The sequence below is a fragment of the Hemicordylus capensis genome, chromosome 1, assembly GCF_027244095.1.
Source record: "Hemicordylus capensis ecotype Gifberg chromosome 1, rHemCap1.1.pri, whole genome shotgun sequence".
Taxonomy (NCBI): domain Eukaryota; kingdom Metazoa; phylum Chordata; class Lepidosauria; order Squamata; family Cordylidae; genus Hemicordylus; species Hemicordylus capensis.
The window spans coordinates 393,729,394-393,747,616 of NC_069657.1; the positions used below are offsets into that span (position 1 = coordinate 393,729,394).

Genomic DNA, 18,223 nt, shown 5'->3' on the forward strand with positions numbered 1-18,223 from the left:
TTATAGACAGAAATAAAATCTAGTTGCATGCTAAAGTGAACAGCTTAAATCTCTTGGGGATGGGGAAATGTCCCATACTGAATGTGTGGTCTTATCCAAATGAACATGGGGGATTATATATTGAAACAATGAATGATTTTCAGTTACAAACATATAGCGATAAGAAAATGGCTTGACCCTGGATCCAGCCATATATCCACAGAGACTCTTCTGGAAGCCAGAATAGAAAATAGTCTTGCCTGGCAAATGCTTGAAGACTCTAGTTGCTAATTCATTCAAAGCTGGATAGTAGGATTTGTGCCACTGTTACCTCCGTATCATTTTGTATTGAAGTAAATTTTGCAAAATTGGCCTGCAGTTCGCCTCTCATGCATTGATCTCCAAATGGGAGGAAGATGCACTGTCAGTTTTCACATATTTATAAAGGTGACTGGGGATGGGAAGACAATTTGCTATAAACCGACAATAGGAGGGAAAACCTTAACCTAAACCTATCTTCCTGTAGTATAATCTTTAAAAACTCACTGCAAGAGCTGATCAGAATTGGAGTAAGGTAACAAAAGAAAGTATTGGATCACTTCCCTTGTAAGTTTTCATGAAAAGGTTTATCTTCATAGAATATCCTGTCATCCAGCAGAGGGGTGGACTAGATTGTCCAGATTCTCATCTGATTCCATTTCTTTAAATTAATGGCTGCCTTTTCTTTTGGTGTATGTTAGTAATGTTACAATACTTATTTCACTCTCTCCTCTTATTCAAACTTTATTTCATTTTCTTTTCAGGTGTAAATGATGCAGTGTCTTATATATTAAGTAGAAGTTATATACTTTTTCAAGAGGAAATATAAAGGCATAATCTTCAATAACTAATTTTTCTGCAGTGTATACAATTCATATTTACTGCAGATAGTAAATTCTGATATTCATATTTGAAAAATTACTCTTGCATATAACTGGTGCTGTCTTATGTATGGAATGAGGAATATCTAAATGATATTTAGATTTTCATTCTAATGAAAGAGTACAAAACTGGAGGTACAACCATCCATAGCTACTGGTTCCCTAAGTAATATGTTCTCTTTCTCTTTCTTGCTGTACTCCTAGAAAAGCATAGTGGGCATTTTAAAATAATAATAGATAGATTTAATTCCATGAAAGGAAAGTTTGGGGCGGGGCACAAATTTGATCAATAAATAAATAAAATGTGATCCTATTTTGCCTTGAAGGTTTAGCCGCAGAAAGGCAGGATACAATTTTCAAAAAATAAGGGTCCATTCAGATGAACATCTGCTACAAATGATAATGTCGGTGCTGTGGCAAGAATGCACTCTTCCTGACATCACCATCAGATATGCCAACACTCCCTCAGTACATCCTTTGTGTGTAAGGGGTGTTCATTTTAATTGCCCCTCTAAATGCACTTCAAATCCCATAGGGTTCTCACCAAAGCCCTGACATCATAGCATGTAGCAGCTGTTATTCATCTGAACAGGCCCAGTGTAGAGTGTGTGTGTGTGTTTATGTTTATATTTATATTTCCTGCACTGCCCTGTCTTCTTGATTCACACATCCCCACCAAACATACGTAAGGTTTGTGTGTGTGTGATTATGTTGTACAGTTGAACTAGCATTATCAAGAGCATTACATCAAAGACATGCAAGTGTATCGCTTTACTTCAAATTGATCAGGGGGGAGGTGCAGTATTGTGTGAAGTTCTGGCTGCAAATTTGCTAAAGAGTTAGGAACATAGGAAGCTGCCATATACTGAGTCAGACCATTGGTCTGTCTAGCTCACTATTGTCTATACAGACTGGCAGCAGCTTCTCCAAGGTTGCAGACAGGAATCTTTCTCAGCCCTATCTTAGAGGTGCTAGGGAGGGCACCTAGATCCTCTTCCCAGAGCAGCTCCATCTCCTAAGGGGAATATCTTACAGGGCTCTCATGTAGTCTCCCATTCATATGCAATCAGGGCAGACCCTGCTTAGCTAAGGGGACAAGTCATGCTTACTACCACAAGACCAGCTATCCTCAATGCAAGAGGAAGGAAGAGAATACAGTTTTCAAAACAGTTGCTGAAGGGTTTTTTTTGGTAGTTAAAAAGGCTGCCTCTATAAAAGAAGAAAAATAACTGTAAAAGAGTTAGAGTTAGAGTTTAGAGTTTTTATTGTATTTTAAATCATTTTAATTATGTCAGTGTTTTAATTGGTTTTATATTGTGAACCGCCCAGGGACCATTTTGTATGAGATGGTATATAAATGTACTAAATAAATAAATGTGTCAAGTTGGTTAAGGAATTTGTATGCTTACCTTTTCCAATTGTTAATATAGGCCTAGTGATTCCTGCCTTAATAAAGGTTCTTAATACTTAGTATTTCAACTTGTTAGCCATGGAGTAAGACCATTACATAAGGTCAGAAGAATGTTGAAAATTCATCTGAAAACAAAAACAGTTCAGAACAACTCAGATTGAAATCACAAAGCTTAAAGTATTAAACTGAACAGTCATGAAACTTATGAAGCCAACTCTAAATTGGACAGCACCAGCAAGATATTTTACCTTTAATGAGCCTGATTAGTATCATTCAGCAGGAAGGATATTAGAAACCCCAGTGCCAAGGTACTTATCATAATACAGGTGACCATGGAGATGCCTTCCTGCTCTGGTGCTACAACTGACTTTAAAAAAAAACCTTTATTTAGTTTTTAATAGGAGCGACTGTGATCCTGCATTTATTTATTTATTTATTTATTTATTTATTAATGTATTTATTTATGTATTTGATTTATATACCGCCCTTCCGAAATGGCTCAGGGCGGTTTACAATTATCATGCATAATTACAATTATCATGCATCATCATTCCATCACCAGACTAGCCATTTTGCTGCTGTTTTTTCCCCTTCTTCCTGTGGGATCTAACAAAGATATTTAGATATGGTAATCCATGCAGAGACTTTTTCAGGAGCCTGGCAAAATACTTTGTCCTTCTTGAAAAGTCTCCAGCCTGAAATAGGGCCTCTCTGTTTAGTCCATCAGATGCTGGAGGCAAGGCAATAAAACTCTGAAAACTACCTGAACAGTAAAATTAGCAGAAGATAACTGGCAGTGTGCGGGAGAACGATATAACTAACTCTGCTAGGTAGTTGCAGTCTATCAGATACTAGATACAGTATAGGAGAATTCATGCAGTGATTGCAATTTGATAGCCTTTTCGTTTGGAAATCTTCCATCAGGTTGTGATTTTATACGTTATGGTCTCTTCACTGCATGCTCGGTGAGTGAGAAGCTTACACATAACTGAGTAGAGATGTGCATGAACGGTTCATGCACTCCCAGGAGGGTGGAGAGGGTTGCTTTAAGGGACAGAGAAGGCGCTGCCTAACTGTCAGTCCCTGCCCCACTGCTTTCCCCCCACTAGCACTCTCCAAAACAGTGAGCGTGCTGGTCTGCAACATTCCTGCTTGCACCCCGATCAGCATTGCCATGCTCATGGCCAACATGCCCACTGTTTCGGAGGGCGCCGGAGGTGGGAAAGCGATGTGTCGGGGGCTGACAGGTAGGCAGTGCCTTCTCTTTCCTTTAAAGCAACCACCCCCTGGAACTGATTCATGCGCATCCCTGTAACTTGGCCTTTGAAACAACCTCTTGTCAATGGTCATTTCATTGAGTCGAGCATCAACTGGATGTACAAATGTTTCTCAAACAATTGAGCAAATGTCTTTCCATCATCAGTACATGGGAACATGGCTTTTTTTCCTTTTTTGCTCTCTCCTTACATTGGCAAGTTTTGTAATAAGCCTTATTCAACTAAAATTGAGAGTGCATTATTTTTGGTCCATAGAATTCAACCATTCTTTGGCACAGTTTCTTTTGCCCTCTACGCACATATTGTTGGCAATGCATATCAATCTCTCATATACAAGCACAATATTGCTGTGAATTAAAGCTGATTTTTTGTGCACACATCTTTCCACTAGACAGGTGCTTCATCAGCTTAGATTGTCAAATTAGTTACGCTTAACTGCCTACTGTAATGCAAATGCATTACACAGAAAAATGTCTCATCTTCCCACTCTTTTAAAATACCTTCATCCTTTTCCCCCCTCAGTATTTGCTCTTACAACCGAAGTTCTGGGCTATTCAAACTTCTGCTCTGCTTCTCCGAACAAAAGTTGAGCGCGGAAGTATGCGCCGAGTGGAACGGGCACTGAAGCAGACTCAGGTAAGATTTTTCTTGGTCCATAATCCAATCTTTTGGATTCTTCTAGCTTTGAAATTTACAATGTAGGCTATTTTTTCCTCCTATTTTTTAAAAAGGAAAATGAACAGAAGGAATCCTTAATTTTATTTTGATCTATCATATTGCTGCTTTGGCTATTTATGAAAGCAGTACAGTAACGGCTGGTGAGAGCAGTGCCGGGGGCGGGGAGGCGAGCGGGGAGACAAGAGGTAACTTTAAAAAAAACCAGATTAGCAGGTGCTTACCAGCGTTATCGCAGCACCTACTAACTGTTTCAAGCAGCAGCGCTCCACCCGGCATCCCACATGTGCACAGGCCAGGGCTGTGCCGTGTCCCACGAGAGGTGCTGGGCAAAGCACCACTGCATGAAACAGTTTGCAGGTGCTGTGGTAATGCTGGTATGCACCTGCTAATGTATTCTTAAAGGTGCCTCGCGCTGCCCTTACCGGCCACAACAGAGTACAGTGCTGGTTTATGGGTGGAGAGCTGGTCTTGTGGTAGCAAGCATGAATTGTCCCCTTTCCTAAGCAGGGTATGCCCTGGTTTGCATCTGAATGGGAGACTTAAGATAATCCCCTTAGGGGATGGGACCACTTTGGTAAGAGCATCTGCTTACTTGCATGCAGAGTGTTCCAAGTTCCCTCACTGGCATGTCCAGATAGGGCTGAGAGAGACTCCTACCTGTAACCTTGGAGAAGCCACTGCCAGTCTATGCAGACAATATTGAGCTAGCTGGAACAATGGTCTGATTTGGTATAAGGCAGCTTCCTATGTTCCCATGCTTTCACAAGTGAAGACTCAGATTCTAAAGTTTTTCACCAGCCAGCATATTTAAACCATTTAATTTACTAAAAACATAATGTAGCAAAATACAAAATGATAAATGCATGAAAACTACATCAAAATATGATGCAACAAAATACAAAATGATAAATGTGAATTGCCTCTAACCGGATGACTTTTCACACCTTGGTATTGGGTAAGCCTTAAGCTACATCAAGGAATCTCAGGGTGTGCAAAACTCCAATTGGGAATACACTTGCTTTGTGATGTATTAATCTTAATGTAGAGAATTAAATCAGTATTCCACTCCTCCTGTTACTATTCAACTAGGCATCACATATGCATCTTTCAAAATTTAAAAAGCTACAGTTTGAAAGACAGGTGTTGAGGGCTGCATGACCCTCACGGACATTTTAATGCATGTTAACAGTGCCTCTGCGGGGAGCAGAGATTAGCAACAAGTTGCACTATCACCGCGTCCACACAGCATGCATCTGGGTTATGCAATGCTGCTGAAGTGCTTTGCACACAGTGCCTCTGCACGGATGTCAAATGTAAAGTTAAGAGCTAGTGTGGTTGTCCAGTGACTACAGTAGCAAAGCTGCCATTTAAGATCCTGCTCTGTTCAGAAAATCCTGAGCAGTTAAAATATGAGAAAGTTTATATTCCAAAGACGTTTCTTGGCTTGAAATTCAATTTGAAATTAACTGCAAAAATTAAATTGGGCCTTGGTGGGAGAATATCCCAGTTATATGACTTGGGCATATAGCCATCATGAAGAAGATGGTCCTGCCAAACTCAGTTTATATTTGGGGACCTTCCCCATCCACAGGTTAAACCAAGAGTGTTTTTGAAATGTGTGTTTAGGGTGACCCAGTCCTGTTTGACATACTGTGTTTTTGCACTTGCTCCTATCTATCTTTTTTATTTTTGCTTCTGTACTCTTTCTTATTCTGTGGTTTAGTAAACTATTTATTTGTGGCATGATTGTGCATGAAATATAAAACATGTGAAAATGTAACCCGAGAAAAGCAATAGCAGGTGCTTGGTTTTTCCCTGCAAAAGCATGCAAACTTCAGGCTAGCTTCCAGAAATTCACTGTACATGTGGCTTTTGTCAGACATAAGCATGCATAATATTCTTCATATTCATGTAGCCTTTTAAAAAAAAGCTTGATGTTTTTAAAATACGTAAAAGTACAAAAGACAAACTTAGAAGAAGAAGAAATAGTGTAAAAAGGTAGACAAAACAATTATGTTTCTAAAGTTCAACAATGGCTCATCGAATCATGTTCCAACTGAAGTATATGCAAGAAGAAAACATAACATTGAATAAGGAATATTAGATAGCCAGCAGCACTACTTCATACACAGAGAAAGTTACTCCCCTCAAAACTCATATGAAGATCTGCAAGCAACCAAACTGCTATGCATGAGTGTGGTATTCTTCCTCAGACCTGCCCTCACCCAGGAAGTTGTATGCTTCCCACCCCTACCGTGTTGTTGTAATCACTGCCGGCTTCCTCGCCACCGGCTGCTGCTCTCCCCCACTTTACCCCTGCCACCCATTCTCTGCCGCTGCCGCCACGTGGCCTTTTGTTGTGACAAGATCAGGATACTGCAAGCGAGAGAGCCGCTTCCCCTGCTCTGGTTGTGGCAAGAGCCCGGCAACAGGGCACAAGCATGCCTGCCTTCGCCAGTCACCATGTCCAATAGGCTCTTGCCTACACCGGAGCAGGAGAATCAGTTCTGTCACTTGCAGGAGGGAGCTGATTTCCCCACTCTAGTCATGGCAAGAGCCAATGGGGCAGGGCGGGCAGGGGGGGTAAGGCAGCGCTGGGAAAGGAAAGGAAAAGCAGCCGCGGCAAGAATCAACGCGGCAGGACGAGGGGAAAGGCAGCACTGGGGTGGGGAAGGAAAGGAAAAAGGAGGGTGAGGCTGCGAGGATGGCAGGAGAATAGGTTGTTCTTCACCTCTCCCACTCGCAGCTCTTGCTGCTTGTTCTCTCACTTGTGGTGAACAGGCCACCTCCCTACCACCTTCCCCACCAGACAACAAAAGATAAAGATGTGACCTAACAAGTATCCCTCATCGTCCCCCCACCTGAGAGTTTGCAGGAAGGACTATAACTGCCAGGTAACTTCTTCGAGTTTTGTGGGTAGTGATATTATTAGGGTGTTTTATTTATTTGTCTGAGCCATTTTAAGCTTAGCCCCTTGAAGTGTATTGAAAAAGCAGCCTGAAATGTGTTAATTAAATAAAACAAACACACAGTTCCATAAAATAAAGGATTCTATGTGGGGTGAGAAATATACACACAGAGACCTTGTAGTTACTCCTAGAGCTTGCATATTTATTGAAAGAAAGGGCTAAAATGTGCTGGGTACTTGTAGTGCATTATTAAAGATCACACTGTTACAAAAGCCTGCTTCTTCAGCAGTACATAACTGCAACTATACATAAATGCCACAACTGCTGAATACTGCTTCTTGCTATACAGTGTGTGTGTGTGTGTGTGTGCACACGCGTGTATGACTTAGCTTATCTACCAGAAAAAAGTGCACAAGAATTGTGGAGGGATGGAGAAACAAACAATCATATGTAGTGCATTCATTAGTTCTGGCGCCATACCCTCGCAACCTATAAATCGGAGTTTCCTCCCTCAACAGTATTAATGGCAGACTATACTTCTCTCCACTTTCCCCAAACTCCTTTACGAACTCTGTTTGCTTACATGATGCTACTATTTCCCCCTCAAATCAAATGCTGTAATAAGAAAATTGCAGTGAAGGGGAGAATACATAGTCGGAATAAAAACAAGTACTGAGCAGTAAATACTTAGCATCATATGAACAGGCTGTCATAGTCCAAGGGTTAATGTGATCACCCAAGCAAACAAAATCAAAATGAAACCAAAAACTAAATAACTAATGACTCGTAGCTCCACCCATAATTAGTGTTCCCTCTAATATTTTTTTTTAAGTGTGAGCAGAATGTGTATTTTTCTGGGTGGCAGTATCAAGGCAGTTTGCACACATGAGCATTATTATGTGCCACTATAGATAATAAAACATGTGCACGCACACGGACCCAAGTGGGAGCTGCTGTTACTAGAAACATATCCTGCCAATCTGACCAGGATAAACAATGTGAGAGCATAAAGCAGCAAGTTTTCACAGAAGCAACTGGCAGCATACTCTTGAAGCCACAACACCTGACACGTCTTGCCAGCCAGTTTGCAAAAAAGACTTCTTTCTCTCCAGCAGGTTACATTCAATCTGCCAAGTCAAACTGTTTGTCTTCAACCAAGCAGTTAAAATGGGTACAGTAGCTACTTCCCAACAGCCATCAACGACCATTCAGCAAGCATCTTCAGGATGTAGGGGCATGCCTTATCCCTCCCCCAAAGACTGTAGAATCAATACTTCCTGAAAGACTCATTTAACTGAACAAAATGGTTGTTACAATATCTATTTATTCTTTTTAAGGTGGCGGGGAGGGCTCAGTATGCTTAAATATATTTTTTTTAAACAAACCTTAAAGCATCTTAGATCACAACATCAAAAACCAAAATAAGCCAAAAAAAGAATTTAACAATTCATGTTACAAATGCATTTTATGCTACAAAATCAGGACTGGTATGAACATTATGGAATTCAGGGCAGATTGTTGCCAGATGCTCACCTTGAAGTAGCTCTGGTTATTGTAAGAGCAAATGTGTGGGAAATCTTAGTAGGTCTCCTTTGACGACCTAAAAACAACCACAGGCTGCTGTGCTCCCTAGTCAATTACTTGCCTGTGGTGGCCTCAGATAACAGGTCCAGCTCTTAAAGCAAATGTAGGAAAAATTGGAAAGATCGTTGTTGTGGTCTCTCACCCATGGTTCCTTTAACAGCCACACAGAAGACTTTTGATCCCCTCCTTCCTACTACAGCCTCCCACTGTGACTACTCCTCCTGAAAGATGAAGGATTCTCAAAGCAGCATTTGAGCTGCAATCAGAAGGGGAGACTAAGGAGAAGTCCAAGTGATCTCATGGTAGTGCTTGGAAGTTCATTGCACATGGGACACTTTGAATACCAGCTGATGCATGTTTTTTCTTTGTTTGTCCTCAACTGTAATAAAACTAGAATGGCAGAATTCTTTCCTTCAATATTTTAGCTATTTTCTGAGTTACCGAATGTAACGCTCTATAGATAGTTTTAAGAGAATTCCATTGGCTTAAAATTTGCAACATAGGCTAGTAAGTTTTTTAAATTAGCTGCAGCTGTTTCTTTCTTGTGGTTTCTTCAAAAGAGAAGCAATGTGGGCAATTAAAATGAGTTATGGTATCATTTATCTACAGTGCACAGTTAAAAAGATTCATATGAAATGTGTTTGACAGAATTTTACTTTTGCATTCTCTAATTTTTATGTTGACTATATTCTTAGCAGAAAAATTAGTCTTGTTTAAACAAAGAAGCCTAAAATCCTTTGTGAGTGTCATAAAACCATTCTGCTATATAATTGTTGCTTTATGGAATGGCATGGAATGTTTCATTTTAGAATACAATGACCATACCTAACATTCTTTTTTAGAAATTGTTAAATTAATTCCCTCTGCAGAATGTAAAGGTAACCTGTAAAAGATTCCCTTCATGTTTGTCTGCTGAATACTTGCTTTCATCTTATAGCTTGCACAGATAATTTTATGGAAAGAAGACAAAATGAGCAAAAGCACCTAAATACTGGCCTACATCCAGACTAGTGTTGCACTAGTCAGTCAGTCAGTCATGTTTATTTACGGTCATAGACTAAAATTTAAAGCATACATAATAATACACATGATATAATAATAATATATACATGATATAAACAGAGACATAAACTCATCCTAATCAGCAGTTTCCAGTTTGCATAATCTGGTTTACCATCTGTTGTCTAGCATTCTTAGCTGCCTCACAGAACTTAGCAACTTTAATTGTTACTTCCTCCTTCTGATCTGAGAGCAGATAGTTGACGTAGAATACATCTGTATGTCCTGGGAAGTCAGCCAGTAATGAAGAAATATAACAAGATCGAAAGTCCCTATAGAAGAGACAGCGGAGTAAAATATGAAAGATAGACTCCTGTTCTCCAGAGCCGCAAGGGCATAGTCTCTGCTCTTTTGGTATCCCTCTAAATTTACCTTCTAGTTCAGCTGAAGGTAACACATTAAATCTGGCCAGTGTGAACATCCTGCGGTACTTAGTAATGGTAATCTTGTCCAAGTAATTCGCAGGTTTAGTATTATACATTTGTAGTCCCAGGAAAACTTCTTTAGAGATTAAAGATCGATCAGTCTGCATTTCCATGTCATAGATCTGCTGCTTTAGTATCAGTGTTGCATGAGAAAAACCCATTTCTAATAAACCATCCAGACTAAAGCCATATAAACTTATTTGGCAAGATATTGACTGCTTCCAACTAGAGTTAAATTTATCAATAAAAATTAGGTGAGCAAGGCCTGTAGAGAAGAAAGATAATCTTAACCAGAAGCTCAAAATGGAAAACCACATCTGGGCTTCCATCTTAGGCATACCAGTTTCAACCCTCAATATTACATTGGAAACACATCTAGGGATCTGTAAAATAGATCTCAAAAACTTTGGCTGAACTACCTCTAGAGGTATGCAGTTAGTATACGCGCCCAACTGTGACCCATAGAGCAACTGAGAGCAGGCTTTAGCCATAAATAGCTTAAGGGCGGCTGGTACAAATTGAGCCCCATCTTGATGGAAATATGATTGGATGGCCAATGCCGATTTACGTGCATTTTGAGTAACATATTGCAGATGTGCTTGGCGTTTCGTAGAGGCCTGGAAAACAACTCCTAGATATTTAAAGGTCTTAACCTGTTCTAATTTATGTCCAGCCAAAGACCAGTTCAGGGTCTTCGGGTGTTTAGCAAAGGCCAGAATTTTGGTCTTGCTATAACTGATTTTCAGAGCATATTCATAGCAAAAAGTAGCCAAAGAGCAAAGCGCTCTACGAAGACCAACAGGAGTCTGAGATAAAATCACTGCATCATCTGCATAAAGCAGAATATTAACCTGTCTATTGGCCAATTTAGGTGGATGAAAAGATGGATTAGTAATAATATCCACTAGGGGTGTGCACCGGACCGCGGACCTGCGGTTCGGCACTGGGGTGGGGGGTTCCATTAAGGGCGGGGGGGCTTTACTCACCCCTCCCGCCCTTTCCAGCTTTGGCGCCATAATTTGTTTAAAAAATGCGCCGCAGAATCGCTCTCTGCCCACTCGCCGCTCCTATGGCTCCGGACCGGGGCTCCTTCTTGTCTTCAAAATCGGGCGGCAGGATACTTCCCTGCCGCCCCCAAAGCCCCCTCAAGCCATTTTGGCTCTTTAAATCTCGCCCCGGACCGAGTCCTATAGCGCTCGGGCGGGCGGCGGGGAGATGCGCGCAGAAGGCTCCCTGCACTTCGCAGAAGGCTCCCTGCACTTCGCAGAAGGCAGGGAAGGGGGCGGGCGGACGGACTGACATCTCCCCGCCGCCCGCCTGAGCGCTATAGGACTCGGTCCGGGGCGAGATTTAAAGAGCCAAAATGGCTTGAGGGGGCTTCAGGGGCAGCAGGGAAGTATCCTGCTGCCCGATTTTGAAGACAAGAAGGAGCCCCAGTCCGGAGCCATAGGAGCGGCAAGCGGGCAGAGAGCGATTCTGCGGCGCATTTTTTAAACGAATTATGGCGCCAAAGCTGGAAAGGGCGGGAGGGGTGAGTAAAGCCCCCCCGCCCTTAATGGAACCCCCCACCCTAACCCTCCCGAACCAAAACCACCCCTTGTCCGGACCGGTTCGGAGGCCAGTAGAATGGCCTCCGAACTGGTCCGTGCACACTACTAATATCCACAATGGGGTTAATATAATAATTGAAAAGAGCTGGAGCAAGTATACAACCTTGCCTCACTCCTCGAAAGGTAGGGATTTCCTTAGTGAGGATTCCAGCTGAACTGCATCGGACTTTCAGACATGAATTCTTACGAAGTTTATAAATTGGAAGTAGCAAACATCGATCAATAGAGGAGTTAAACAACCTTTCCCATAATTTGTTTCTGGATATGGAATCAAATGCCGACTTAAAATCCACAAAGGCAGCAAAAAGAGTGGAATGGGATAAATTAGAATATAGTGTTGCACTAGTATAGTGCAGATAACACTATGCAAATAAAAGAGTGTATGTTTCAGACTAGTTTTTATGCTGGTGGAAGATATTGACAAGTTGCACAACCTTGTATGGTTCTGTAGTTACACAGCATTAAGAACATAAGAACAGCCCTGCTGGATTGGGCCCAAGCCCATCTAGTCCAGCATCTTGTTTCACACAGTGGCCCACCAGATGCCATTGGAAGCCTATAGCAGGAGTTGAGGGCATGCCCTCTCTCCTGCTGTTACTCCCCTGCAGCATTGTGGAGCACTGCAGCTTTACATAGCTCTGCAAACTTGTTCAGTGTGTGCAACATCTCTCATTGCACTGGTGCAGCACTAGTCTGGATGGCAACCACAGTTGTTAAAAGAATATTTTGGCTTATTTATCATATTTTCCTATTTTACTTGAAATAAACTGAAATCTATACCCAAGGTTTTAAGTCAGTTACAGATTTCCATTCATTTCATGTAAGTGGGTTAGAATAAACAGAGCTTGGTCATTTCAGTTGTCATGGCTGATCTTGGTTTATTTTAACTTAAATCAGAAGTGAATACTTGCCCTGGCATGAGTAGAGGAGAGCACATGCTCCCAGCCGTGGGGACACCACAGGGGGCCAGGCTTAATCATGGTTCCATATTACATCTGAACCAGCCCAGTGGCTAGGTTCAGACATATGAAACCATGGTTTGCACTAACCATAGTTAAGAACCTACAACATGGTTTAGGATTCCAGATGTGCAACAGGCAAACTATAGTCTAAAGCTGGTGGCCTGCTTTTGTTTTGTGTCTTGTGTCGTCTTGTGTCTTGTCTTATTTTCCATTTGCTCAGGACTCACTTTCGTGTTCACTCCTGTTTCCAGGTGCAGCATCCTCTTGAGACAAAGTAATGGCCCTAAATGCAGTTTAATATATTGTGAAATCAGTCCTAACTGATTTCCACAGTTAGCACAACTGTTTGCAAATCTACTTCAAATCTTTCTTTGTGGACTCCAAACTGCAGATTGTGTGCAGGCTTAGATTCAAACATTATGAAATCATGGTTTAGTTACATCTGAACCCAGTTCATAAATCATGTATTGTCTCTCGAGCAAATTATCACAGATGCTAAAATCCAGGTGATGTCACCCTGAATATAATCAGAATTCGCTATAGAGCCCATTTAAATAATTTCAGTCTATCTGTGCTCTACAGTGTGTTCCACTCTCAATTTATAAATCTTTGTTCACAGTCCCACAAATCTTGATTGGACTTAGTGCCAAGCTACAATTTGTGTTTGTCCAGACACACACACCCCACTCCCTTTCAGCACAATCTGTGTTCAGTGGAGTTTATTTCCATGTAAGGTAAGCATGCAGAGGTTTGGAGCTTTAGTTCCTGACCTCTCACTGTTCTTCCTTCTGAGGTGTGGGAAAAACCCCAGGGATTGGGGCCCCATCTTAGTGGTACAGCACATGCTTTGCAAAATGTTCCAGGTTCAATCCCCAGTATTTCCAGGTAGGGCTTGGAAAGACCCCTGCCAAAACTGGAGAATCACTGCCAATCAGTATAGAAAACACTGAACTAGATGGATCAGGATATAGGACTGAGAATAAGGCAGCTTCTTGTGTTCCTTACTCCCCGGACCAGAGAGGAGGTCAGGGTCATTCCTGCAATTGCACTGGGCTGCAGATGACCTGATAGCTCAGCACAACTGCAGGGACAGTTCTCCAAACTTGGGGCCAGAGAAAAGGGTTGGTTGTGGCTGACAATAGAGTTCTGAATCTCAGAGCTGCTGTTTAGGGATGTGCATGGGACTGATTCGGAGGCCCTTTATGGGCCTCCGAACTGGTTCGAACCACTGGCGGACCTGCTGGTTTGAGGGGGCGGGGTTGACTTTAAGGGCAGGGGAGGGTTCATGTGCCTGACATGCGCACTCACGCTGGGTACTTCTGATTACTTCTGGTCCGACGGGATGGGGCGGCAGGGAGATACGCTGCTGCCCCGCCTGACCGGTTTACAATGGAGCGCCGGTTGGGGGAAGGTAGAGGAAGAGTTAAGTGCACCCTCCCCTGCCCTTAAAGACAACTCCACCACCACCACCACCACCTTCGGACTTCCCCTGCCTGATTCCGTGCACATCCCTCCTGCTGTTGCGTGCTGTCAAAGTAGCCAGTCCTCTGCAACTTAGGCAGTGAGGATCTTCTCCACAGCTTTGCTACATGGGATGATTTCCACGACATTCTCAGTTCTAAGCTGAGAGGAAGTGAGGCTTCTCTTATGAGCCTCACTAAAGGGCAATGGGAAACTAGCCATGGCAAGTGGAATTTTAACTCTGGGAATTTTAACTCTGGGAACTTATTTTCTATCCCCTTGGAATAGAATTGTTTATTTAAGCCACATTTTGTTAAGAATAGCCCTTCTGGATTGGGCCCAAGGCCAATCTAGTCCAGCATCCTGTTTCACACAGTGGCCTACCAGATGCTGCTGGAAGCCTACAGGCAGGAGTTTAAGCAATGCCTTCCCTCCTGCTGTTACTCCCCTGCAACTGGTACTCAGAGGCATCCTGCCTTTGAGGCTGGAGATGGCCTAGAGCTGACTAGTAGCCGTTGATAGCCATTGCCACTGCATTATAATATTAGCAGTTTTATTTTCAACCCCCCTCCTAATGATCCCTAGCATGGAATTAGCCTTTTTCACAGCTGCCGAACAGTGAGTCAATACTTTCAACAAGCTGTTCACCACGACCCCAAGATCCCTTTCCTGGTCAGTCACCAACAGCTCTAATCCCATCAGTGTATACTTGAAGTTGGTATTTTTCATCCCAATGTGCATCACTTTACACTTGCCAACACTGAAGCACATTTGCCATTTTGTCACCCACTCCCCCAGTTTGGAGAGATACTTTTGGAACTTTTCACAATCCATTTTGGATTTCACTACCCGAAAGAGTTTGGTATCATCTGCAAATTTGGCCACCTCACTGCTTACCCCTACTTCTAGATCATTTATTAATAAATGAAAAAGCACCAGTCCCAGTACAGATCCCTGGGGGACCTCACTTCTTACTTCCCTCCATTGTGAAAACTCTTCATTTATACCTACCCTCTGTTTCCTGTCTTTCAACCAGTTAGCAATCCACACATGTACTTGTACCCTTATCCCATGACAGCTAAGTTTCCCCAGGAGTCTTTGATGAGGAACTTTGTCAAAAGCTTTTTGGAAGTCCAGGTATACTATGTCAACTGGATCACCTTGATCCATACACTTGTTCACACTCTCAAAGAACTCCAAAAGGTTTCTGAGGCAAGATTTACCTTTGCAGAAGCTGGTTCTCTCCAGCAGGGCCTGTTCTTCTATGGGCTTTATAATTTTGTCCTTTAGGATGCTTTCCATCAATTTGCCTGGAACGGACATTAAGCTAACCGGCCTGTAATTTCCCAGATCGCCCCTGGACCCCATTTTGAAAATTGGTGTTATATTTGCTACTTCCCAGTCCTCTGGTACAGAGCCTGATTGCAGGGATAAGTCACATATTTTAGCAAGGAGGCCAGCAATTTCACATTAGATGGATGCCATCCAGCCCTGGCGATTTGCTAGTTTTCAGTTTTTCCAGACAGTTTAGAACATCACCTCTTGTCACTTCTATCTGACTCAGTTCTTTAGCCTCCGTCCCCAAAAAGCCTGGTTCCAGAACAGGTATATGCTCAGTATTCTCTGCCGTGAAGTCAGACACAAAGAACTTATTTAGCTTCTCTGCAGCCTCCATATCCTCCTTAATAATCCCTTTCACTCCCTCATTGTCTAATGGTCCAACCGCCTCCCTGGCAGGTTTCCTGCATCTGATGTATTTAAGGAAGTTTTTGTTATTCCCCTTGATACTTTTGGCTAAATGTTCCTCAAACTCTCTTTTTGCCTCCCTTATTGTTACCTTGCATTTCTTTTGCCAGAGTTCGTGTTCCTTTCTGTTCTCTTCATTTGGACAGGCCTTCCAATTTCAGAAGGAGTCTTCTTCCCTTTTATGGCTTCCTTCCTGTTAGTCATGCTGGCATCCTCCTGGACATAATGATACCCTTCCTCCTTTTGGGTATACAATCTAACTGGGCTTCTAGTACAGTGGTCCCTCTACTTACGAAATTAATCCGTTCCGAATGCACATTTGTAAGTCGAAAAATTCGTAAGTCGAAAAGCGGTTTCCCATAGGAATGCATTGGGAACGGATTAATGCGTTCCGGAGCCTAGAAAAAAGACCCAGACCCCCAGTAAGGCTTGCAAACTGCACAGGAACATTTCTTTTCAAGAATAAACAGGCAGTAAACAGGCAGGCAAGTCAAGGAAACCGCATGTAAAATTCGTAAGTCGAGGAAACCCCATCTAAAAATTTGTAAGTCGAGGAAACCCCATCTAAAAATTTGTAAGTCGAAAAAACCGCATCTAAAACCAGATCTAAAACTGCCGTTTGTAACTCGAAAAATACTTATGTCGAGTAGTTTGTAAGTCGAGGGACCACTGTATTGTGGTTTTGAGTAAACTCCATGCATTCTGGAGCGAAGTGACTCTCCTGATTTTCCCTTTCAGTTTTCTTTTCAACATACTCATTTTGGAGAAGTTTCCTCTTCTGAAATTCAAAATGTCTGTGTTAGACTTCCTTGGTGACTCTCTCCCCACAGGTATGTCAAATTTGATCGCACTATGGTCGCTGTTCCCTAAAGGGTCAATGACACTGAAATCACACACCAGGTCCTGGGTGCCACTCAAGATTAAGTCCAAGGTCACCTTCTCTCTGGTGGGTTCCAAGACCAGCTGTTCTAGGGCACAGTCATTCAGCGTATCTAGAAATTTGACCTCTTTGTCATTACCTGACTGTGAATTTACCCAGTCTATGTGTGGGTAATTGAAGTCACCCATGATTACTGCCTTGCATCTCCTTGAAGCCTCCCTGATTTCCTCCTACAACTCCCAGTCACTGTCAGCATTTTGATTTGTAGGGCAGTAGCACGTTCCCTTTCAGGCCTTGTATTGTCACCCACAGGGTTTCTGTGGAGGACTCTGGTCCACCTAGGTTTTCTACTTAGTTAGATTCTATCCCTTCTTTAACATACAGTACTACTCCACCTCCAAGGCACCCCTCCCTGTCCTTTCTATAGAGTTTATATTCAGGGATAACAGTGTCCCACTCGTTCTCACTCTTCCCCCATGTTTCTGTTATGCCCACTATATCTATTTCTGTGTTAGCAACCAAGCACTCCAGCTCACCCATCTTGGCTTGGAGGCTTCTGGCATTGGCATATAAGCACTCATATGTTGACTCGCTCACCTGGTGTATTCTATCTTTCTTTTGACTCTCTGACTAGCTGGCACAGCCTTCTGTCTGCTCTATGCGGTTCTGCTCTGCCCCCTTCTGTATTATCTGAATCCTTCACACCCTCTCACTTTAAAGGATGGCATTTGCCAAACTGGATACTGCTCAGCTCCCATTGGCTTTTCTCCATGTGTCATTTAAAAAAATATCCTCTGAGAGAGGATATGGGCTCATCTTCCACAGAAGGGGTCCTTTCTAAAGGAGCATTTCCTTCTTCCTCAGACCGATGTCCTCCTTGCCTGAGACCTTCATTCTCCTTGACAGCAGAGGAGCTATCAACCCTGGATTGAGATCCCTCTACCACGTCCCTGAAGGTCTCATCCACATGCCACGTTCTGTCTCTCTGAGCTTCTCCAGATCCACCACCTTGGTCTCAAGGGAACGAACTTGTTCCTTGAGAGCCAGGAGCTCCTTGCACCGAGCACACACCCATGACTTCTGCCCATGGGGCATATAGTCATACATATGGCACTCTGTGCAATACACTGGGAAGTGTCCCCTCCCCTGCCGACTTTCTATTTTCATACTGGTTTTGTTGACTATTTACAGTATTTAGAGATAGTTTATTAGAAGGATATGTCTCAGCTGTAAAAGTCAGCTAATTAACTGTCCGAACAGCCTTTCTCAAGAATATGAGGGAGGGATTTGTACTTACCTTCTCTTCTCCACCAGCTCCTTGT

General features: G+C 42.6%; 1 protein-coding gene across 3 annotated transcripts in view; it reads left to right on the top strand.

Moving 5' to 3' along the window:
• TTC27 (tetratricopeptide repeat domain 27) overlaps window positions 1-18,223 on the top strand; it is a 172,485-nt gene that overhangs the window by 79,752 nt on the left and 74,510 nt on the right. For all 3 annotated transcript variants that reach the window (XM_053303790.1, XM_053303794.1, XM_053303802.1), the window contains exon 10: window positions 4,110-4,223. In XM_053303790.1, coding sequence (XP_053159765.1) covers window positions 4,110-4,223 — 114 coding nt within the window. The remainder of the gene's footprint in view (window positions 1-4,109; window positions 4,224-18,223) is intronic.